Consider the following 25114-nt stretch of genomic DNA (forward strand, 5'->3'; position numbering starts at 1 on the left):
ACAGAATTTGATGAGAAGAATTGTGAGGTTCTTGAGCAGTTTGATATAGGAAGTGAGAAAGTATTGGAGGTTTTGGCAGTGGACAAATCTCCAAGTCCAGACAAGTTGTACTCAGGCTGATGCAGAAGTGAGGAAGGAAATTACAGGGGTTTTGACCCAAATTTTTAATTCCTCTGTAGCCACAGGAGAAGTGGGAAAAAGACTGAAGAATAGCTGATGTGGTTTCACATTTTATGAAGGGTAGTAGGGATAAACAGGGGAATTAAAGATCAGTGAATCACACATCAGTGGTAGGGAAACTATTGGCAAAAATTCTGAAGGAGCAAATTAATCGCTACTGGGAGAGGCAAGATTTAATCCGAGATAGTCAGCATGGCTTTGTCAGAGGGAGGTCATGCCTAACGAATTTTACTTATTTTTTCGGGAACGTGATTGAGTGTGTAGATGATGTAACTTTTATGGATTTTACCAAAACCTTTGACAAGGACGCACATGGGAGACTGATAAGGAAGGCAAAACACACATGTGATCCAATTTCACAAGATGGATCCGAATGGGCTTAGTGGTAGGAGTCAGAGGATGGTGGGAGAAAGCTGTTGAGCAGAGGTTGGTACCCAAAGGCATACAAGAGAAATCAGTGCTGGGTCCCTTCTTGTTCATGATATATAAATATTATAGATGAGAATGTGGAGAGGATGATAAGTAAGGTTGAGGAAGACCTGAAGATTGGCCAGGTAGTCTATAGTCAGGAAAAAGGTTTTGGATTACACAGTGATATAGTTGGGTTGGTCAGACAGACAGATCAGTGGCAGTAGGATTTTAACCCTGAAAGGTACACGGGAATGCTCTTTGGAAGAAGTAACAAGTCAAGGCATGATGGCAGGTAACTAGGAAACTCAGAACAACAGAGGGATTTTGAGATGCTTGTTCAAAGACATCAGAAGGTGGCAAGACAGATTAATAAGAAGGCATGGGGCACTCGCCTTTATCAGTCTTGGCATTGATTATAAGAGCAGGGAGGTTATGTTGGAAGTGTGTAGATGTTTCTTTATGCCACAGCTGGAGTACTGTGTTCATTTCTCTTCAAGTCTCAATAGGAAGGGCATGATCGCACTGAAGGAGGTACAGAAGACGTTCACCACAATGCTGCCTTGTTGAGAGCATTTTAATTTAAAAAAACAGACTGGATAATGAAATAACTCCACAGAGGCCAGTATCCTGTCACCAACTCACCCTTTATTTACACATGAAAAGTCCTTGACTCTGGCATTGCCTTGTTAGAGTCAACACCCAGAGTATCAGCATCTCTGACACTCCCCTTTTTATCTGTCAGCTGGGACTCCCTGATTGGCCTGTTCATCTGGTCCAATCAGGAAATTCATATTCTATGAGGTCCAGCTGGCTGCCCTTGTTGCAATCACTGCATCGTCCCCTGAGTCCAAGGACGGAGGCCAATCCATTTCTTGGCCGGCCTCCTGGAATGTTTTACCACTGGATCAGCTTCCTCTGACTCAGTGTCTAATTCAAGTCAGCTCACCCCTTGCACCAGGACAGCATCAGTAGAAATTTACTCTTCTTCTGAGGACAAAGATGTTGATGCAGCTGCAACCGTCATGTCTGTCTTAGATTCAGAAGTCTTGTCAATGCTTGGTGGAGAGGATGAACCCAGAAGACCAGCAGCCTTTCCAACTGTTCCCGAGGAGCAATGCACATTATGTTCCTGTACCATTTGCGAGTTTGTGGCTTTCATATGGTCCACATTCTTGTTCAGGACTGTTGCACCCACCCAAACCTCATCTATCACTGGTCCTCACTTTGCACCAACCGTGCCTCTTATCCATTCAGGACCATTCCCATTGGTTCTTACACCAAACATCATCCCTCCTTGTCTCTCTTGTTTGGCGGAATCTTGGGTCTGGCATCAGCAATCCTGATGTGAGGATGTTGGGGAAGGTCAGATTTAACCTGGTACGGAGTCTTCTCCCCATGAGCAACTCTGCCACTGTTATCCCTGTAGTTGCATGTGGGGTCATCCTATAATCATACAGGAACCAGCACAGCTTGGTATCTAAAGAGGCTGTAGGCTATTTCCTCAATCCTGCCTTCAAGGTTTGGACTGGACGTATTAGACCACTGGATGAAAAATGGTATGAAGCTGTCTATATATATGCTGAATGTCATTCAACTTTCGGAAATACTCAAATTCCCTGCTGGTAAGCGATGGCCTGTGACCAACACTTCTGGGAGTCTGTGTATTGAAAAAGATGGATGCAGTTTTTCTGTCATTGTCCCCATGTTTGACAAATGGACTCTTTGTATGTCCAACCACTTTGAGGGGGCTTCAAAATTGACTAAGAGCATTGAGCCCATGAAAGGTCATGCACAGTCAATGTGTAACCAAGTTCCAGGTTTACCCAGCCTTTTCCATGTATTTGGGATGTGGTAATTTGTCCTGGTTGGCACTCCGGGGACTGGCCCCATCAATACAGCTTTGTCTGCATCTAAGTGTGGCCACCAGACATAACCTCTCAGTATTTTCATTTTGGAGACATCTGGATGATCTTGGTGGAGTTCAACTAATATCTGGCAGTGACCTTTGCTCAGGATAATCTCTCTTGTTTCCTATAATAATATGTTGGCCCTCTACTGTGAGCTGGTCTCTCTGGGTCCAAAAATATTTAAATTCTGGTAGTGACAGCCCTTTCGTTTTCCCCCATCACCACCAACTACTTCAGTTTTTGACTGGACCAGATCTTTCTGCATCCAAAGTCTGATTTTGGCTGCTTTGACTGGAAGTGAGTCCAGAAAATTTAAAACCATTGCAGACTGTTCCAGTAGTGGTGCCAGCAGTGGAATATTTGCCAGTGGGAAGTGGCTCAATGTATCCATATTTGCTACTTGGCTTCCCAGACAGTGTTCTAACTTGTACTTAGAATTCAGCCTAAAGCTATGGGCAGCATTACTCTGTCCTCTTAAGCACATCTAGCAGGAATTTGTTATAATATTTATTATCATAAAGTTTTGTCTATGAAGCTATTGGTGGAATATCTTGACTCCAAATATGACCACCAATCCTTCTCTCTCTGTCTAGGCACATTTACGTTCTGCATTCGCCAAAGTTCTGGATGCATACACTATTGGGCCTCTCCATTGGCCCACCTATGAGCTGGCAGTACCTGATGCCATATGGGAAGATATTGCCTTTCAATACCAGTCACCTGACGAAGGAGCAGAGTTCCAAAAGCTTGTGATTTCAAATATACCTGTTGGATTATAACCATGTGTCATGTGACTCTGACTTTGTCCACACAGTCCAACACCTGTGCCTCCACAACCCAGATGTAGCTGGACTATCCAGGGTGTGCACTCTCCTGGCCTAAGAGTTCCCTTATTCAATGTAGATTTAGTGAGACTTTAGACTTCTCAAATCCATGGCGGTATCTCTACAATGTCTTGCCAGCCTAGATCCTGAAGAACATTTTAACCATTGGCTAAGGCTTGGCTTTGTTTTTGGGTTTTCCGGTGGGCCAACCAATAATCCTTCCAATCAAGGTATGTCCTGAGTGAGGCTATTCAATTGTGTGCACTCGGGTGGTGTCCTCCAAGTTCAGTTGGTGAGGATGTCTACTTCCATCGGAATGCCCTGCAACTCAAATGCTCCACTTGCTGCATTTTCCAATGATAAAGCCAGTTGTTGTGCCTGTTTGAAGTCGAGTTGGGCTTCAGCTAATAGATGCTTTTCTGTCGTTGCATCTTTAATGCCACATACTAAGTATTTCATTGAAGGATAAACTAAAGTCACATGTCTCTGCCAGTCGTCTTAACATATTCAAAACTCCTGACACAGATTCCCCTGGTTGTCAAAACTTCTGAGTAAAAATGGAAGCATCATTGCTTTAAAGGAGGCTTCAGGTCATGATATTCCTTTTCATCAGCTTTTGAAAAGTTTCAGTATCTGGTGCCTGAGGGTAAGTCAGGCTCCTAATAACAGAAAAAGATGCAGCTCCACAGGCTGTCGGGAGAACCACCCGACAGCCTGTGGAGCTTTCATCTGTTTTCTTGGAAAAATAACATTCTTTCCACATACTGGCACCCAGTCTTTTACGGCAGTGTCGAACAAGTCAAGCTTTTCAAATAATGGGATGATGCAAGAAATGCTTATCCCAACTCAAAGATGATTGTTGTGAGTGAGTTTCTTCAGTCACTGAAATAACTCCACAGGGCCAGTGTCTCAAAACCAAGTCACCCTTTATTTACATGTGAAAAGTTCTTGACTCTGGCACAGCCTCATCGGAGTCAGTACCCAGAGTGTCAGAATCTCTGGCACTCCTGTTTTTATCTGTCAGCCAGGGCAATCAGGGAACTCATATTCTAAGAGGCCCAGCTGGCTGACTTCATTACAATGACTACAGGTAGGCTCTGGTTATTTTCTTTCGAGCACAATAGGCCATGGGGGTGACCTGATTGAGGTGCACAAGGTTACGAGGCACGTAGGATAGATAGAAAGCAGATATGCTCTTTAATCAAAGGGCAAAATTTTATGGTAAAGGGCCAGAGAGTTATAGGTTATTTGAAGAAACACCAGTGGTGGGAATTTGGAATGCACTGTCTGACAAGGCAGTGGAGACAAGAAAGCTCATAACCTTCACTTGGGTGAACACTTGAAATGCCATAAAATTCAAGGTCATGAGCTAAGTGCTAATAAGTGGGATTAGTGTAAATAAATGAGCACAGACTCAGTGGGCTGAAGGGCCTTATCTGTGTTGTATGCCTTGTTATGGACCAGGCGGACCCCCTCAAAATATTTCAAAGTAGCCCGGACCCTAACTTTGCTGGTTGTTTTAAGCAAAGTAGATATTCCAGGTGTGATGCAGCTGGCCCAACCACTTATCTTTACACAAAACAGAAATTTTTTTTGCAAGATTACCGAATGAAACACAAACAAAAGAGAACAGAATATAAACTAACTTAACCTATCCAAAAACCCAACAGATTATCCCAACTTAATGATGCTGTTCCAATTACTTGCTACAATTCCCTTTAAATACCCCCTGGCAAAAAAGGAAAAAATCAAACATAGGTTCTAACAGGAGATGTCAGAGAGAGAGAGATGGAAGAGAGATTCAGCATGGAACACCTTCTATGTAGCTGTTTCTTTGACCAGCTGTCTCAAAGAAACTAACTGACTGCTTTCTCTCAACAGCCAGACCGAACGAGACCAGAGGAAAGCTGAGCTGAGAGAACTGACCACTCCCCTTTCATTGTACAAGTGTTTTGTTTAAACTTGAAAGCCTTTTTCCTGAGGCAGTATCTGTTAGTTATAATCAAATTGGCCTGAAAACCCTCTAAATTAGACACCCCAGAAGCAGATGACACCAAAATTGGAGATGTAGTGACAGCGAAGAGGGTTACCACAGATTACAACAGGATCTTGACCAAATGGGCCAATGGGCTGAGAAGTGGCAGATGGAGTTTAATTCAGATAACTGTGAGGCGCTGCATTTTGGGAAAGCAAATCTTAGCTGGATTTATACACTTAATGGTAAGGTCGAACGAAGTGTTGCTGAACAAAGACTCCTTGCAATGCAGGTTCATAGCTCCTTCAAAGTGGAATCGCAGGTAGATAGGATAGTGAAGAAGGCGTTTGGTATGCTTTTCCTTATTGGTCAGAATATTGAGTACAGGAGTTGAGAGGTCATGTTGTGGCTGTACAGGACATTGGTTAGGCCATTGTTGGAATATTGCATGCAATTCTGATCTCCTTCCTATTGGAAAGATGTTGTGAAACTTGAAAGGCTTCAGAGAAGATTTACAAGGATGTTGCCAGGATTGAAGGATTTGAGCTATAGGGAGAGGTTGAATAGGCTAGGGCTGTTTTCCCTTGAGTGTCAGAGGCTGAGGGGTGACCTTATAGAGGTTTACAAAATTATGATGGGCATGGATAGGATAAATAGACAAAGTCTTTTCCCTGGGGTCGGGGAGTCCAGAACTAGAGGGCATAGGTTTAGGGTGAGAGGGGAAAGATATAAAAGAGACCTAAGGGGCAACTTTTTCACACAGAGCGTGGTGTGTGTATGGAATAAGCTGCCAGAGGAAGTGGTGGAGGTTGGTACAATTGCAACATTTAAAAGGCATTTGGATGGGTATATGAACAGGAAGGGGTTGGAGGGATATGGGCCGGGTGCTGGCAGGTGGTTGGGATATCTGGTCGGCATGGACGGGTTGGATCAAAGGGTCTGTTTCCATGATGTACATCTCTATGACTCCATGACTCAGTGTCAACTGCTTTGAAAAAAATACCAAGGACAACATAACTTTGTTAAAGCTTCGTCATAGCCTTTATGACTATAAGTCATTCACACATCAGATGCAGCTCTTTAGTATTACCTTGACCTCCCTGCATCCAAATCACCTGTTTCAGGATCAGGAAGTGTCTACCCAATAGATGCAGTGGTTGGTTCATCTGAGACTATACATATTGAAAATTGAATGCATAATCATGCACCTATAAAGTACCATTAGTTTACAATCACTGTCTCTTGAATTACTTTGCTTCATTGTCTCTGGTGGCAATAAGCTGTCCCAGTCCAATGTAATTATACACTCATTAGAGTTTATAAAGTAGTGAGCTACAGATAGTAGGTAAATGAAACTGTACTGATATATGTTCTAAACTTCTCTTGTGTCTCCAATGCAAATGACCTACACAATAGTTCTTAATAAAAATAATAAATAATATTCAATTTATGTTTCAATGCTAATCATTATCCTATGTTTTATATTTTCTGATGAGTATACATTGTTAACTTCAGAATCTGTCTCTTTCTTTTCTTGTTCATGGGAAGTGAGCAATGCTGCCAAGGCCATTAGTTAGTGGCATTTCTGATCCTAACTGCTTACTTGAATGCTGCCAAATTCTCTCATACCCCATCACCTGGTAAAATACTTTGATGTTATTTGGATTTTTTTTTATAAAATGACCATTTGTGAACTATTCTAATGAGTGGAGTGTGAGCAACAGGAGTTGGCAGGTTCTTGCTTTGCTTTACTTTGTCTTGTCTATGCTTGTCCAAAGTGGATGATCTGGCTAGCTTCAATTCTTCATTTTATAGGAGGTAGTTATCAACTTCACGGTTTCACAATGGAGGCCAAGAACCTGCTTGGGAATCTCCGAATTAGTCATTGTAGTTTCTGAGGGAGATTGGCAGAAACCCGAAAATAGATTTGCGCCTGTATCTGGGCCTTCTGCCAATTCTCTGCTGAGGTCACTATCACCAATTAGAAGTACCCTCCCAAGGAAATTTACAATGAAAACATTAAACTGTAAGTTGGCAGCCAGGGTGTTGCCTTCATGTGCAAAAATAAATGGTTTGGTGTCAATTCCTCAATATGATTTATTAAAATATACCTTTGTTTTTGCTCTTTCAGCACAGTTTGTTAATATTCCAGGAAGCTGCAGCTTTGATAGTACAACTTCAAGGTCTTTGCTCACTGAATGTAGCTTAATGCAGAGGACTGATGATGATTTTGACTGGACAATAGCTAGCAAAAGCAGCACTGCAGGGACTGGTCCAGTAAGTGATCACACACCAGGTAAGCACATATGCTCTAATCAATCATGCAGTAGCATCTCAAAGCAAATTGCGGTTTGTAATCTGCACTCTTTCTGTGACCACCTATTTCTGATTCCAAACCCTGCCATTGCCTTAGTTCATCTGCTTCTGAAACCCCTGTCAATGCCTTTGTAGCCTCCAGTCTCGAATATTCAAAACATTCCTGATTGGTATCTCACATACTCTCCTCTGTAAATTTGAGGCCATTCAAAAGTGTCTGATTCATATCTGGACTTAATGCCATTTAGCCATCACCCCAGCTCAGTGACTTACCAACATTGCCTTGATTTTAACATTCTTCTCCTTGCTTTCAAATCCCTCTTTGGCATCAACACCACCCATCTTTGTAATATCCACAGAACTTCCAATCCTCCCAGTTTTCTGTACTTGCTTAATTCCACCTATTTGGATTTCGCTGATTTTAAACGCTATACCATTGGTGGTTGAGCATTCAACTGCCCAAGTACTCAACTCTGAAAATTCTTTGCTGAACATATCCATCTCCCTACCTCATGTTCCTCCCTCCAAATATTGCTTAAAACCTATCTCCAGGACCAGTGTTGGTCATCTGTCTGATTAACACATCATATGCTATGTTGTCATATTGTGCTTTATATGCCACTGTGAAGCAGTTTGGGACATTTTATCACATTAAATATGTGACATAAATGCTAGTTGCTGTTTTAGCTCTGAGAAAATAAGTTATTTGGTTCCATTCACTAGTTTTAAGTGAGCTTCAAAACATGCATAATTTTAAGTTAACTTCAGCTTAAAATGAAACTAAATCAATGTCCAAGCATTTGGGGTTTATTTTCCTTACCTAGAGCTGATTAGTAATAGTTATTCTACTATTGTGGTATTCAAAATAGTTGTGGCTTGGTGACAGTTCCTTCATTGTGATAGCTGCTGCAACCGATATCTTGAACAGACAATTCAACGATACCTGAATCATTGGCAAGCAGTTCACCAGCTTTTGTTATACATTCCACATGAAGAGTGACAGGGCAGAATCTCATTGGGGTCTGAGTGGTTTAAGCTATGGTGGGGTGTGTAGCAGAATAGGGCAACAAATGTGATGAGATACACCTCAACACCAGGAGACACTCACACCATCTTGAATGCTTTGCACAAACAGCATAGCAAGATTCTGACCAGGTAACACCGAATTGCAAATTGACTGTGATTATTGCTTGTCAAACTTATTGTAAACAAGTTCAATGTTAGGAAAACTCACAGGGAAACAAGTGTAGGTGTCTGGCTATTCAGCTCGCCACTTGATCCAAGCAACCGCCATGTTGGAAACTAGGCATTGAAGTTTCAGGGCATGCTGCATGGGTACCATTAGCAAGCATTCCCTGCCCCCACCTCCTCCACCACCACCTCCCCCATGCCCCACCCATCCCCTACCCCAACCAATCACAGACCTTTGGTACCTGATGTGTGCCAGACTTTAAGAATTCCCACAGCACATCTCCAATCCACTTAATGGTCAGTTTTGTAGTGCTGCAACTCGGGCTGCACCAATAACTAACATTGTGGTGCTGCAGCAAGATCATTTTGCCACTCAAGTCCTGGCACTTCACGCACACACACTCAGAGTCTGCCGGAATGCTCCTAGAATAAGAGAGGAAATTGTGTAATGGGAAATGAAAGTAGGTGGCACAGCTTTCAGTGCAGGTAGACAGTATCCTGATCAAGGAAATCATCTGCACAGACGGCATGTGGGGTGAGTGAAGGAAGGGTTTGGGATGGGTCAGAGTGAGTGGAGAAGATATAGCAGGCAACAGTAGAGTCATAGAGTCATACGGCACAGAAACAGACCCTTTGGTCCTTCTTGTCCATGCTTACCAGGTTTCCCAACAAAATTAGTCCCACTTGCCTGCAGACTGTTCCAAATCTCTCCAAACTCTTCCTATTCATATACCGATTCAAATGTCTTTTAAATAGTACAACTGTATCTGCATCTACCACTTCATCTGACAGTTCTTTCCATATACGAACCACTCTTTGTGTGAAAATAGTTGCTTCTCAAGTCCCTTTTTAATCTTTCTTCTCTCACCTTAAAATTATGGTCTCTAGTGTTGAACTCCCTTACTCTAGTGAAAAGACCTTTGCTATTCACCTTTTCTATGCCCCTCATGACTTTATAAACCTCTATAAGATCACCCCTCAACTTCCTACACCCCAGGGAACAGGTCCCAGCCTGTCCAACCTCTCCTTATAACTCAAACCTCCAGTCCCAATAACATCCTTGTAAATCTTTTCTGCACCCTTTCCAACCTAATAATATCCCTCCTATTAGCAGGACGACCTCAACGGTACACTGTACTCCAAAAGTTGCATGGGAAGATAGTAATAATCATACATCCATTAAGCATAAATTATTGAAATGTTCATTGATATAAATAACTTCTTGCCAAAAAGCTCGGTCTGAGTCATCTGAGTCCTCGGTATGCCCGAGGAATACATTAGGCATTTCTTCTTTCACAGGTTATTCTACTTCATTAACTTCTTTATGTGAGTCACTACTTGTCTTTCTTCTGCCCTGTGACTGTCTCCTACATCAGCACATTTACTGTTATAGAGTCGTACAGTGCACTAAAGGACCTTCGCTCCATTGAGTCTGCACCAACGTTATGTTTCTATTGTTCCATCAGATCATTCAGATCCCAGTGAGATTCTGCCCATATTCTACCTAGCTTCTTTAGTAGCCACAATTTAAGTTGTTGCAGCTATAATTAAAATCTAGCTATTCAGTACTACTTGCCTATTTCCCTAATCCAGAAAAAAAAGAGGATCTGCACAGAGCTGAAAGTAAAGTGCAATTAAAAATCAATCAGGTTATCCATCCAGTCCATAGCTAATTACCAGCGTCGACAGGTGAAGGTGAAATTTACTCAGCACAGAACAATATTTATCTTCTCTGCTTGTGCTTTACCCAGGGAAGCAGTAACTAGGTTATGCCATCTCTGAATCAAACCTAAACAAAACCTTGCCATTAGCTGTCGTTAAGACTCTTCAATGTTTATGTGTATGGAAACTTTCAGAATAGGATATATGTTAAAGAATTGTAAGAGCATTGCTATATAAAACAGTTGACAGAGAGACACAATTTGCATTTTACAGCACTTTTTACGATGTCCCAAACTGCCTTCCACAAGCCAGCTTATTTTAAACTGTAACCACTGTTGTTACGTAGGCAAAGATGGCAACTAACTTGTTTAGAGGGAGGTCCCATAAGCAGCATAATATCTGCTTCACCTAGTGTTGTCCAAAGGGTGAGATTTGCTCATGGAAAATTCCTTGCTCCCCTTCCTGGGACTGTCATCGACGTTTCTGGCAAAAGCCCTTCATTAGGAATAGAATCTATTCCTGATTAAGGGCTTTTGCCCGAAACGTCGACCTTCCTGCTCCTCAGATGCTGCCTGACCTGCTGTGCTTTTCCAGCACCACTCTAATCAAGTCTTTGATTTCCAGCATCTGCAGTCCTTGTTTTTGCCCTGTCATCATGTGTACTCTGATTGTAATCTTGAATTTTATCAGTATTTACGTTTTCGAATAATCTCTTCTAATTTTCAATCCATCCAGTAATAATATTGTCTTCCCTCGTCTTTCAAATTGTTTTCTTGAAACCCTCACTCAATTTTCTAATGTTTTTCTAATGTTACTAATCTGTTTCCTCTTAAAATGTCTCCAGCCCATCTCTCTGCCTTTTCCTAGTTACATTCAGTATTTTTTGTTCTTTGTTTAATGCCCTTAGCATTTCATCATTTCTTACTTTTTTCTATTCATTCTGTCTTTTCTATTCTTCTCCAAACCCACATTTCAGAGCTCCTTAACAAGTTGGTCTCTTCTTCTTGCAGCATAAATATTGGCTTACCCCTTGAATTTGTATTGTTGGGATCTGGCCGGAAGAGTGCAAGATGAAAAGCTTTCACACAATGAACCTTTTTATCAGCAATACTTAAGTTGTTTACTAGTTTCTGCAACCTTTCTTCTATGTTTGCTGCAAGTGTTTTGTCATCTGTAATTCGATCTAATGTTATTGTTCATTCCCAATCTTAACAATAGATTCTGTGTCTGTAAAAGCTTCTTTGATCATTGCTTCTACAAAGGCGTGAAGAGAACTGGTGCTACATAACACAGCAGGTCCAGAGAATATTTTATTTCGCCCTGTGCAGACAAACACAACCCTGGTTTGAAAGTTGACAGCTTCAAGCCCACAGACTTTTCTCAGTACCAAGCTGGTGTCCCGGCCTAGATTGTGTGCCATGGTATTTAGCAACGCTTAAATAAGAGAATGTCACCACCCAAACCAAAGTGGCATGATATATATATGCTTTACTTGCATTTCTTTCCATATAGCAAGTTTCCTTTAAGGGCATACATTATTTGAGCGATGCATGCAACCACTATTTTCACTCCAATAGCCTCATGAGCAGGAAAGAGTTCCATTTGACAGACATAACTTTATACACAGAACTGCCAACATCCTGAAAACAGCTACAATGTTTTCAATTCTGTCACTATTGTTTGAAGTTGTGAGATGACTAAGAACTTCTCAAGATCAAGAATATCCTGCTTGATCCTGGCTCAATGACTACTTTGTTTAACTCTCACCTTTACCCCTACACTGTCATTTACTTTCTTTTCCCTAATGTATTCATGAGGTCAACATGTAAACAAAGCAGACTTTTGAACTGCTAAAGACATTTTGCAATACCTGCATTGCTGTTGCTCTGCAAAAGCCTAGAGCAAGTTGACAACTGCTGTATTATCCATGCTTTACAATATTGCTACTAATATAAGCACAGATTAACTTGGTGAAGTACTGCTATAGCAATGTTGATCCTAATAAGACAATGATGAGCAACATAAAACCACTTGGGGTCACTGGAAGTCAAAGGCCTGGAGTGGGCTTGGAAGCAGAGTGGGTGGGGCATAAAGGCTAACATTCAGTTTTATTGTACTTTAAGTTTAATTTATCTTATTTTATGTCATTTTAACAGTGCACAAGATGTTGCAGTGCAAAGAGAACAGTTGGGAGTCATGGAACTTGTTGATGTAGGAAGAAATAGAACTGATGCCCTGTAGAGTAATTTTCATTTAATCATAGATGTTTTTAAAAAGTAGAGGTTAGTCTCAGACTGCAAGGTGAATCTTCTTTAAAAATGGTACAAATGCACATTCTTCTTCATGTGATGGGATTTAGAGCACTTTGATGTGAAATAAAAGTGGCCATTTTGTATAATTTCATGGGTAATTACAGACAGTCTTCGTTTTATTCATGTTTCGATGTAAGAGTAAGATTTTCTTTCTTAGAGCTGTACTAGGTCACAACTTTCATGGCATGCAACATGGCAGGGTTAGCTAACTCCACAGGCAGCAACCAGTGCTCAGCTATCAGAATCTCATTGGACATGACAATCAAACATTTAGTTTAATGAGTCAGATGAGATGCCTCAGAGGCAATGTGACTGACTATGAAGAGGTAAACCACTTGTTATTACAGGAAACCAACTTCATTTCCTTACCCAGAGTTTGATTGGAATGACGAGCTTAGCATGACAGACAATAGTTGAGCAATTGGCAAAGATGTCTATAAGGGGAAACCAAAACTGCACTTGAAGGAGAAAAGAATAGGATTTGGTGATGGATGAGATAAAGTAGGGTGGAAGGAGACTTAAATGGAACATAAGCATTGACTAAAGCAATTGTATGAAGGAACATTTTTGAAAGCGCTAATCTATGATCTAAGATAAAGTTCTGCTAACTCTGATGTTTGGTGCAGTATCAGGCAGTTTGGGCTAGTCTGTGTGTGGAATGTGGCACAATATTCCTGAGAGAGATATACATGTCATAGTACAAAGGTACAGTTGCTAATCACCCTGAAAGTTAATGCATCAGATATATTGAAATGCAATAGACTACATCCTATTATTTAAGATAAGACCCTCTTCTGCTGAGGTTTACATATGGTTCATCACAGACTACTTGCAAGCATCTAAACTAGCACAGGTTAGAAGATTAGTGGCAGCTTTCTATCCCAACCATAAGCCACCAACCATCCCATCATATTGCTACAGTGTTGTAGATTCCATCAATGTATTTCTCAAGGGTCACTCTGAGGAAATTCATTGGACCTCAGAAGGTGAAGAAAAAATTCCCAAGCAGACAGCTCATAACTTCAATCATCCTCTTGCAAGCAGTTAAGATTTCTCAAATGATGAGAGAAAAAAAATACTTTAGGATGAATGGTTCTATTAAATAGGATAAAGCTGCTCAGAATGTGGTCTTCTGTACAAAGGGAAGATGAAAACACAGACTGGGTGGCCATTTTGAGGAGGAAAACCTATGTTCTGGTCATGAAAATGATCCTGAGTTTCCAGTTGCTTGCTGTTTCAACAGACCCCCCATGTTCTCTGGCCAACATTTCTTTCTCAGGCTTGCTTCATTGCTCCAGTGAGGTTCATCACAAGTCTGATGAAGAGCAAATCATTTTCCACTTGAAGGCCCTGCAGCCTTCTGGACTCAGTATCAAGTTTAGTAATTTTAGGGCCTGAACCCCTCCTTCTATGTCCTTTACCCCGCATCACACCCCAGGTCTTGTTATGACATGGGTTACTTTCAGCACAATTACCTCCTGATTTTCCTCTATTCGTAGTCCCCTTTAACACCTACCTAGTTTTCATTCTTCTTTGGCTTACTATTAACGCTCCTTTCCACCCATTCCCCTCCCGCCACCCTCTCCCACCTGCACCCAGTCATCAAGATAAAAACTATTCTTTCCCAGATGCTATCAGTTTTGAAAAAAAGGTCAACTCTGTTTCTTCTCCACTGATGTTGCTAGACCTGGTGAGTTTCTCCAGCAATTTCTGTTTGTAGTTCCATTAAATTGTTGTCCTTTGGAAAGATCCTTTAAGCATAAATGCTAACTAAAACAACTCTGCAGTTTCTCAGTGTTTCCTTTCAAGACAAGAAAAGGAGGAGGAGCATCTCTGAGATATAGTTATAATCAAAATACCACAATCATCAAGCTTCAAATGTAGTTTTTGAGACACAGATCTGCTGTTGGGCACAGGTTAAGACAAAGGTGATAGCCAACAGATGCCCCAAGTTATATGAGGAAGGGAGCAACTAGGAAAAAAGACAAGATATCAGACAAAATAATCTAAGCACAAAAACACTGTTTCAAAGTGTGCAAATGAAATTCCTCTGACATCCTGCAAAGAAAACAGAGTGGCTTACTTAACTTTGACATTCTCAACACGCCTGCTTTATGTTCCACAAGACAGGGAAATTCATTAATCTGTACGATTCTCATTAATGTGGGAATTCATATGTCAAATCCTGCCTTTCATAGTGAAGTAGGCAATTATTCTTTTCACTGAGTTCCCGAGCTCACAATGCCAAGTACAGATTAATGTTTTTATGAGGGAAATATGAGTGATATCTTTTTACTTTCCGTATGAACATGGAAGCCGAGTTATTATGTAATGCTTGCATGTGAGTAAACATAACAGCATAAATTTTTGCTTTCTGTGATTTGCCAACTGTTACTTGCCAGATCCACTGATGCTGAGAAATTCAATAAATACGTAATGCTGTTTGTTTCTTTTGAAGGGGTTGGAGGAATGTTTCTGTACATTAATTCTGCAGCTCAGCGTGAAGGTGACATTGCAAAAATAGCCACCACCCAGCCATTCCCAGCAAGTGTTGGAGTCTGTCGCTTGCGTTTCTGGTACTATATTTATGGTTCAAAAGAAATGGGAACTCTGAAGGTAAGAGCAACATTTAAAGAAGTACAGTTGTTGACTGATTATTTAAATGTAAATCCAATAAGTATTAAAATCCTAAAACACCAGTTGGTGTTATGGCCTGATGAATTAGTACATTGTTGTTTCAACACAATGATCTGATTACCAGTTATCCCCGATAAACAAATAAGTTTTCACCCACTGTTGACTCTAGCCCCCCTGTCTCTGTTATATCTAATCACCCTTCTCTGAGTTAAAAATCACACAACACCAGGTTATAGTCCAACAGGTTTATTTGGAAGCACTAGCTTTCAGAGCACTGCTCTTTCATCAGGTGGTGGTGGATTATAAGATCGCAGGACACACAATCTTAACCTCCACAATCACCTGAAGAAGGAGCAGTGCTCTGAAAGCTTCGTGTTGGACTATAATCTAGTGTTGTGTGATTTTTTAACTCTGTACACTCCAATCCAAAACTGGCATCTCCAAACCCTTATCTGAGGCTGTGCTAACCAGCTCCCAATGACTGAGAATCCACAGGAGAAAGTTTCTAATGTTTTGCCTCTAATAAGTAATTAGTGGACAGATCAGGGAACCAAGGACTAGGTGTTGATGGTGGGACCATGGAGTTGAAGTCCAAAATCAATCATGATCATATTGAATGGTGGAGCAGACTTGACCTTGTGGTCAAACCCAGCTCCTTTGTTATGTGTTCCTATAGTCTTGTGAAATGCACACTAGGATATCTTTCAGATATTGCTAGCAATGCTGCTCAAGAAGGATGTTACAACTGTACATGGATCTCAGGACACAGTAAGAACAAAGAATGCTGAAAGTCTAGAAATATGGATAATTGAGGATGAATCTACAACAGGAATGGCAGTGTGTGAAGTGACAGAGATCTTGCCTGCCAGCTGGAGAGCTGGTGTCACCTCTTTTCAGAAAGATCTGTTGAATTAACTGCCAGGCAGACACCTTGTTGGGCAGCAGTGGGCCTTCCCAGTATCTAGGACCTTAGGAGGGTGAAAGACAACAATCCCCGACCCCACTCCTGACCCTGCCAAGCACTGCTAGCTGATCAGTGGCAGCCACTCGTCTTTGGTCAGCAGTGCACTGGTGAGGTGATGGCCATTGCTGATACTACACCCACCCAAGGTGCAGAATTGTTGGGGAAGCCAAGCAAATGTGAGCAGAGGGAAAACAGGAGGACAGTGGGGTCATCATCTGCCTGATTAAATACCACCAAATTACAAAACACACCATGAGGAAGATTAGATTCCCTGCAATGTGGAAACAGGCCCTTTGGCCCAACCAGTCCACACTGACCCTCTGAAGAGTAACCCACGCAGACCCACTTTCCTCTGACGAATGCACCTAAAATTATGGGCAATTTAGCATGGCCAATTCAACTAACCTGCACATCTTTTGACTGTAGGAGGAAACCAGAGCACCCAATGAAACCCACGCAGACACTGGGAGAATGTGCAAACTCCACACAGACAGTTTCCCGAGGCTGGAATCAAACCTGGGACCCTGGTGCTGTGAGGCAGCAGTGCTAACCACTGAGCCATCATGCTACCCCAAATTCTATCCAAATGTGGAATTTCAGTGTAAATTAGACATGGTGACAGTGCTGAGAAAAGCGATGTTGCTGTGAAAACTACATTTGGCAAATACCTGATCAAATATGAGAAGAAAATTAGAAAGCAACGAGGGTGAATAAGATCCAGGGGACAAATGGTAGCGAATTCTGGAATAAAATTGGCAGTGAGTTCAAAGTTAACACTAAAGAAAACACCAGCAATGCTGGAAAGCTGAAATAAACAAAAATTCAACTTCTTAGCAGGTCAATCAGCATCAATGGAGAGTGAAACAATTGTGAATGTTCTGAGTTAATAACTTTTCAGTAGACATTTTAATCATTTGCCTGAGTTGTCAGAGCTGACGGTGCAGCTGCCTGGAGTGCTTGCTCCCAAGGGAATAGAATCCTTCTCCACCTGTAGACAACCCAGAGTTACATCTCAAATATGGCAACAGAGAACTCGACAGTTTGAGAAATACATTTTGAAGCCATTTCCCTCCACAATTATTTTATCTTGTCCATAATCCTTCCCTTTTCAGGAGGCTGTCTTTGAAATCTGCCAAGAGTGTGGTGCTGGAAAAGCACAGCAGGTCAGGCAGCATCCGAGGTGCAGGAGAATTGACATTTCAGGCAAGAGCCCTTCATCACACATGCTGACAAATCTGTCAGACATTCCCGATGTCCCACCTCTCCACTAAAGCAGACGCACCACTATTAGGGAGCATGAATAAAACTGGTTAAATGCCTGACCCATTGTAATGGGACCCAAGACCAACTTTACAATGGTCTTTGCACCGAGTGAACAAGATCATTTGCAGTCTAGTCTTCTGTTTATCCACTGATGGTTGCGATCAAATTTCGAGGTTACGCAACTTAAACTTTCTCACCATCATTGGGAAAACAGTTTTACTTTTAATGATTGCGCTGCTTTTGGTCATAGACAACAACAACTTGTGTCCCCAAAGGATTAAAATAATGCTCAAGATAAGACCTGCCACTAAGTTACAGAAAAATTATCCAGGCATCAACTTCAGTTTTTTTGATATGTGCTGGCTGTATGGCAGGTATTTGGAAAGATTTTCCTCTGTCTCAGATTCATACCAATAAATTTTATTTAAAATCACATACATTTTGCAGTATTTTTCTTTATGTTAGAATCTATTTGTTGTAATCCACAGACCATTTTTCTTTCATGGTAGTTCAAGTTATTTTCATTTTTTATTGATTTTCAAAGCCAAAATCTGTTTCTACAAATCGAATGCACTGTCACCGAGTTCTCTCACCTGTGTTACTGTCAAGTGAAACTCAACCTGGAATGGATGCTTGTAATGTCTGACCAACAATATCTATTTGAAATGCTAGGCTTCCCCTGAAATAAGCAAAGAAAAAACACGGCAATTGAATTGTTTTTGGAGTTTTCCCATTCTTAATTGTTGGTTTGACGCAAAATCAAAATGAGCAATGTTCAAATTCACAACTTCCGGGTGAAAATTCTCACAAAATGTGTCTAGCATTCCAGACATCGTAAAAGCTCAGAAGCAAGATAAACTGTGCTGAAAGCAGTGACCCAAAAATGAAAAATGAGCAAATCCATTCTGTTCCCTGTCAACATGGTAATGGTTATGAAATACCTTTTCTTTTCTAGATATACAGTGCCGGAGAACATGGAATGCCCTTGTTGATGTGGTCAGTGACTGGGAACAAGGAGGACAACTGGATTTATGCCAATGTCATCATTTCCAACAACTATCCATTTAACATCCTATTTGAAGCTGAAGTGGGTGGAGATGACCTCACAGATATTGCAATTGATGATATCTCTTTTACCCTGGAATGTGTTACTGGAGGTACTGTACCATGAAACTCACTCTTCACTGTACATTACTGACTGTCAGCAGTAATACGGGGAGTTTGCTCTCACCTCCTAACTTTTAGTTGTGAGACAGCCGCAGGCTCTGTCTTCATTCTAATCTTCAATTATGCTCTACTTGTATGGATGAGTTTTCAAATTAACCTTTAGGTTGCCTGTAGATCCCAGGATCCCTGTCTCCTGCAATGGCTGGTTTAAAAAAAATTATCTTGAATTCAAACACTCTGTCACTAAAATAAATTCCATGCTAGAGAAATGAAGGCACTTGAAATGTTAGGAGTAGCTATACTTTAGCTGCCATATTAATGTTCGCAGGTCTGCAACTATAATGTAAAACTGTTTTAAAATTTACATTATCAACATTTTTTCTTCTTGTTAATTGGTCTTCCTTAATTTTTCTTCTCTTTGTGGGGAATAGTTCCACAAACACTGACTGTCATTGGCTTTCTTAATCAAATGGTCCTTTGAATTAAGTCAGATGACCTATGGAGGTTGCCGTGTCTAATTTGAGAGATATTCAGCAACTACCACAACTTGTAAGTTGCTAAGGTTACGTGAAGGCAGATTTTGTGTCAATCCTGTATAAAAAGACTGTTTTATTATTTTCAAGTTCGCAATAACTTTGGAATGTACTGTTGGCAGGATGTCTGGACCTAGTACAATCAGCAGGTCAATCAGCATTTGAGCAGCAGGAGAATTGACATTTCAGGCATAAGCCCTTCATCAGGAATGCCCGAAACGTCGATTCCCCTGTTCCTGACCTGCTGTGCTTTTCCAGGACCATACTCTCGACTCTGATCTCCCGCAGCTTCAGTCCTCTCTTTCTCCTAGTACAATCAGGAATTGTTGCATTCAGGTTTTGTCCTGGTCACTGTGATAAGCAGCTTTAGACATTATTTACTCAGACACCTATTGCTTATGAACACAGTAACTCCTGTAGTGCTTAACGTTTCTGCTGCATTCCCAACAATCAATCCTTACAATTAGCAAGGTGCCCTTTAATGATCCTTAGTCCTGCTTCCTCCACTTCCTCCTAGACTCTTGGTGTGAAATAGCACAGGTGAATCCAGTGCCAGCGATCTTTTGTGTGATCATTGTGTTCTGTGTATTTACTATTCTAAAAGCAACAGCAACCAAAGGAGATACCTGGCTTTGTTACTGGCCTGTGAAGGTTAGTCACAGGTTGAGTTGCATTTTTGATAGGCCCCTTGTACCCCACCTGTGCCATCTCCCAACTAACAGAGTACTAGGGGCATATTCCGAACTATAACAGATATTCACAACAGATGAAACAAATACATTAAGTAGATATGCAACTAGTATGCAAAAAAAATCAAATTAATTCACCTTCAGATCTTAGAGTCATAGAGACATACAGCAGGGAAACAGATTCTTCAATCCAAACAGTCCATGTCAAACATAATCCCAAACTAAACTAAACCCAGCTGCCTGCTCCTGGCCCATATCTCCAAACCTTTCCTATTCATGTACTTATCCAAATGGCTTTTAAAGGTTGTAATTGTACCCAGAACCTCAGAAAGATCATTCCACATGTGAACCACACACTGTGTAAAGAAATTTGCCCCTCATGTCTTTTTCTAAATCATTCTCCTCTCACCTTAAAAAAGTGCCCCCAGGACTTGAAATTCTCCATCATATGGAAAAGACAATTATCATTAATCCTATCTATACCCATCATTATTTTATAAACTTCTATCAGGTCACTGGCAGCATAAGAGGTACAGTAAGTAACTTTGCAGATGATACCAAAATTGGAGGCGTAGGGACAGCGAAGAAGGTTACCTCAGATTACAACAGGATCTTGATCAGATGGGCCAATGAGCTGAGGAATGGCAGATGGAGTTTAATTCAGATAAATGCGAGGTGCTGCATTTTGGAAAAGCAAATCCTAGCAGGACTTAAACACTTAATGGGGAGGGATCCAAGATGGCGGCGACCCAGCAAGTCTGAGTCTACAGTGCTCCTCCCAAGACTTGGGCAAAGTGGGTCACCCACCCCCACCACACTCACCAAATCATTTAAAATAGCTGTTTAATTTAATGAGCCGTTTAGTATTGAATTTAAACAATTTAATCTTCAGTAAAAATGACTAAAGGGAAGGGAGCCCGCAGCTCTCAGCAAGCAGGACCCCCTCCCCCACCCTCTCCAGCTGCAGCAGAGGCGTCCACAGCCGCCCCGGGGGACTTACCTACGGTGGCGAGCCTTTTGGAAATCATCTCCAAACTGGATGCGAAAATCGACACTTTTATTGAAGAATCCCGAAGTCGATGGGACTCACTCTCGGCCGCGCTGCAAAAGCACGACCGAGACATTAAGGAAATCGAGCGCCAAGTCGGAGGGGTGGTGCTAAAGGCCGCGACCTCCAAAACTATAGCACAATCAGCCGTGGATCGGGTCCGGACTCTCGAACAGTGAGTCCGGACCTTAGAGAACCACATTGACAACCTCGAGAATCGAGGTCGTTGAAAAAATATTCGTTTGCTGGGCCTTACCAAATGGGAAGAGGAAGGCCAGCTTACAGCGTTTCTTGAACAGTGGCTTCCACAGCTGTTAAATCTGGAGGCTGGATCAGGCCAGGTAAGAGTAGAATGGGCCTACCGGGTTGCAATATGCGGGCCCGGCTCGAACCAGCGCCCCCGCCCGGTCCTGTTCCGGCTGCAGAGCTATTAGGAGAGGCAGATACTCTGAGAAGCCTCTAGAAATCGTGGAAAAGATCCCCAACCCATGATCTATAAAGGATCCAAGATCATGTTATTCCAGGACTTTTCCCTAGCTCTGGTCCAAAAGAAGAAAGCATTCGATGAGGCGAAGAAGTGTTTAAGGGACTTAAATATTCAGTACTCCTTACACTATCCAGCGATGCTACGCTTTAACCATGAAGGATCCATGTATAATTTCGGATTGCCGGAAAAGGCCAAGGAACTTTTGGACTCTCTTAGATAAATTGTAAGATATAATTGATTTGGTTTGCCTTTCCTCACTCCTATTCATATCCCCTTTTTTTTTACCTTACTGTTCAATATTATCTTGGGGGGTGGGGAGAGGGATTTATTTATTTGTTCTCTACTTAACGATTTTCTTCCCCCCTTGTTTTTTTTTATTATTCTATATATATATAGGCCGGAGGGTGTAGTTAATGTTAGTGGGGGGAGGTGGTTACCTTATTCTATTTTACATCTGTCTCTAGGAGCGGGGTTGTTTTCCCTTGTTATTTTGTATTATTATATTTAAATATTACTTGTTGAGGTTGTAATTTTATAGTTATATATGTTTATACATGGTATTAACATTACCAAATATATCCAGGCATTGGTGTGGGTGGGGGAGTGGGGGTAGGGTGCTCACTGTTAATTCTAGCTCTGTAGTATATTTGAATTTTCCTCATCCTATTGAGGAGCGCCTGGGTCAAGGGTGGGGCACTGGTTGGGAGAGGATACAATGGACCTTTGGAAAGGAAGTGATACCCCCTGGGAACAAGGGGGAGAATCTCCATTTAAATACATTTTATATTTTTTTATTTAGAAATAGATTTTATTATACGGTTGTGAGTGTGTTAGAGAGCCTTTATTTTTGTGAATTTTATATGCTCTATGCTCGGGATGTTCTGGATAGGGTTTCCCCTCCCAAAGGGTCTCAGATTTGCCCGGACGATTATAGTTGATCAGTCGGTTAAGAGGTGCACGTGGAATGTCAAGGGGAGTAATTCGCCAGTCAAAAGGAAGAAAATATTATCAAATCTCAAGAAAGAAAGGGTCAATATAGCTCTCCTACAGGAGACACACGTGTTGTTGGATAAAGAACACTTGAAATTACGACAGGGTGGATTTGATCAGGCCTTTTTTTCTTCTTTCAGCTCAAAAAGCAGAGGAGTTGTTATTCTTATTCAGAAGAATTTCCCTTTCAAAATCCTAAAACAGAAAAAAGACAAATCTGGACGATATATTCTGATTAAAGCCCTTATAAATGGAGAGGAATATGGGATTTTAAATTTGTATTGCCCCCCCCGGCACATCCTTTTAAATTTATAACGGAAGCCTTTTCAAAATTGATGGCTCTCAGTGCCCGTCATACAATTATAGGGGGAGACTTTAATTATATTATGGATCTGGAAATAGATAGGATTCCTAAGAGTACTGCTGGAGTATCTCCCAGATCTAGACAATTGGTGGATCTGAACAAAGAATTAGGATTAGTAGATGTATGGAGATGTCTTCATCCACAGGGCAGAGATTTTTCTTTTTACTCCAATCCACATAAATGTCATTCCAGAATTGATATGTTTTTGCCCCCTCAATTTTTTTAAATTCCATACCATCCTGTAAAATAGGTAGTATAGCAATTTCCGATCATGCTGCTGTATATATGGAAATCAATGCGAGGAACAACGGGACATCCCCTTGGCACTGGCGTATGGACCACTTCCTGATGAAAGATAGTAAATTTGTAAAGTACTTCTCTCAAGAATTTAAAGCTTTTTTAGAAATTAATTTAGGTACGGCTAGCAACCCATCAATGATGTGGGAGACCATCAAAGCTTACACGCAAGATTTGATCATCTCATACTCAGCGACCCAGAAAAAATTAAAGGGAGAACAACAGTGTCTGCTCGAAGCTTGCTTAAAAATAGCGGAAACAGCATATGCTGATAGACCTTCTATTATCAAATTGCAAAGGATTACGGCCCTTAGGACAGCTGTAAACACCACACTTACCCAAACGGCTAAGAGGGAAATATTATTTGCAAAACAAAGGTTATATGAATTTGGCGATAAACCCGGTAGATACTTAGCATTTCTAGCAAAGGGAAAAAAGGCCCCTCAAACTATCATGTCTATCAAGGAAAGTACGGGTATTTTGACTCATGATCATAAAAGGATTCACGCAATCTTTAGAAAATCTTATTCTGATTTATATAAATCGCAGGATTGTGAAGACAGGACTAGGAGGATGCAATGATTTTTTAAAAATTTGACCTTTCCGGACCTAACTCCGGAACAGGTATCGCTCTTAAATGCTCCTCTAACAGTCCAAGAAATACTTGGCACAATCAGGCAACTTCAGAGCAGTAAGACACTGGGCCCAGATGTTTTTCAAGCTGAATTCTATAAAGAATTTACAGGAATATTGGCTGGTCCACTTATGGACATGTATAACTAAGCATACAGTCAGGGCTGTCTCCCGCCTTCGCTGAAAGAGGCAAATATCTCTCTTAACCTTAAAAAAGGAAAGGACCCAGAAGATTGCACATCACACAGACCAATATCCTTGCTAAATGTAGATTTAAAAATCCTTTCTAAAACGTTAGCATTGAGACTAGAAAGGGTATTGCCACATATCATAAAGGAGGATCAGACAGGGTTTATTAAGGGCCGTAGATCATCCAATAATATTAGAAGGGTTTTGAATATGATTCAAGCCTGTCATCAGGGAAAGATACCAGGAATAGTAGTCTCATTAGATGCGGAAAAGGCATTTGATAGGGTTGAATGGTCATATTTGTTTTACACATTGGAAAGGTTTGGTGTTGGACAGGTGTTTACCAAATGGGTCTCAACATTGTATAGTGATCACAAAGCAGTTGTGGTTACCAATGGATTAGGCTCGGATAGCTTCAGTGTGGATAGGGGCTGCCGTCAGGGATGTCCTCTCTCGCCATTGTTATTTATGCTAATAATTGAACTACTAGCAGAAGCTATATGGGCTGATCCTAATATAACGGCCCGGAGGATTGGTACAGGTAAACATTAAATTACCCGTTATGCAGATGATGTTCTTCTATTCCTCAGTAATCCTTTGATGTCCGTACCTCGCTTAATCCAAGTTATTAATACATTTAGCGCATTTTCAGGCTATAAAATTAATTTCTCAAAATTGGAGGCTATGCCAATGGGTGGCCTTGCTATGATACCCCACTTAGTGGACGGATCCCACTTTCCCTTTCGTTGGTCCCTGGAGAGTTTCTTATATTTAGGCATTTTTATTACTCCAGTATTTGGTCAGTTATACAAGACTAACTTTGTGCATTTACTGGAGAGGGTAAGGCAGGACCTCCAGCGATGGGGAGATCTTCCAATTTCCTGGCTGGGTAGAATAGCACTAATTAAAATGAATGTCCTGCCCCATCTCCTATATCCTATGAGAATGCTTCTGGTGATGCTGCCGAGGCTGGCACCACGTAAATTATATGGCTAGTTGGGTTCCTTTATCTGGAATCATAGACGGCCCCTCATTAAGCTGAAGAAGCTACAGCTTCCACAGACAAGGGGAGGAC

At 41.3% G+C, this 25114-nt stretch overlaps 1 protein-coding gene across 1 annotated transcript in view; it reads left to right on the forward strand.

Moving 5' to 3' along the window:
- The window catches only part of LOC140480282 (MAM and LDL-receptor class A domain-containing protein 1-like), a 404689-nt gene that overhangs the window by 279567 nt on the left and 100008 nt on the right, over positions 1-25114 (forward strand). Inside the window, exons 30-32 of the mRNA XM_072574989.1 lie at positions 7429-7593; positions 15237-15394; positions 18598-18799. Of these exons, the coding sequence (XP_072431090.1) occupies positions 7429-7593; positions 15237-15394; positions 18598-18799 (525 nt within the window). The remainder of the gene's footprint in view (positions 1-7428; positions 7594-15236; positions 15395-18597; positions 18800-25114) is intronic.

Source organism: Chiloscyllium punctatum, chromosome 8 (assembly GCF_047496795.1).
Source record: "Chiloscyllium punctatum isolate Juve2018m chromosome 8, sChiPun1.3, whole genome shotgun sequence".
NCBI classification, from domain to species: Eukaryota; Metazoa; Chordata; class Chondrichthyes; order Orectolobiformes; family Hemiscylliidae; genus Chiloscyllium; species Chiloscyllium punctatum.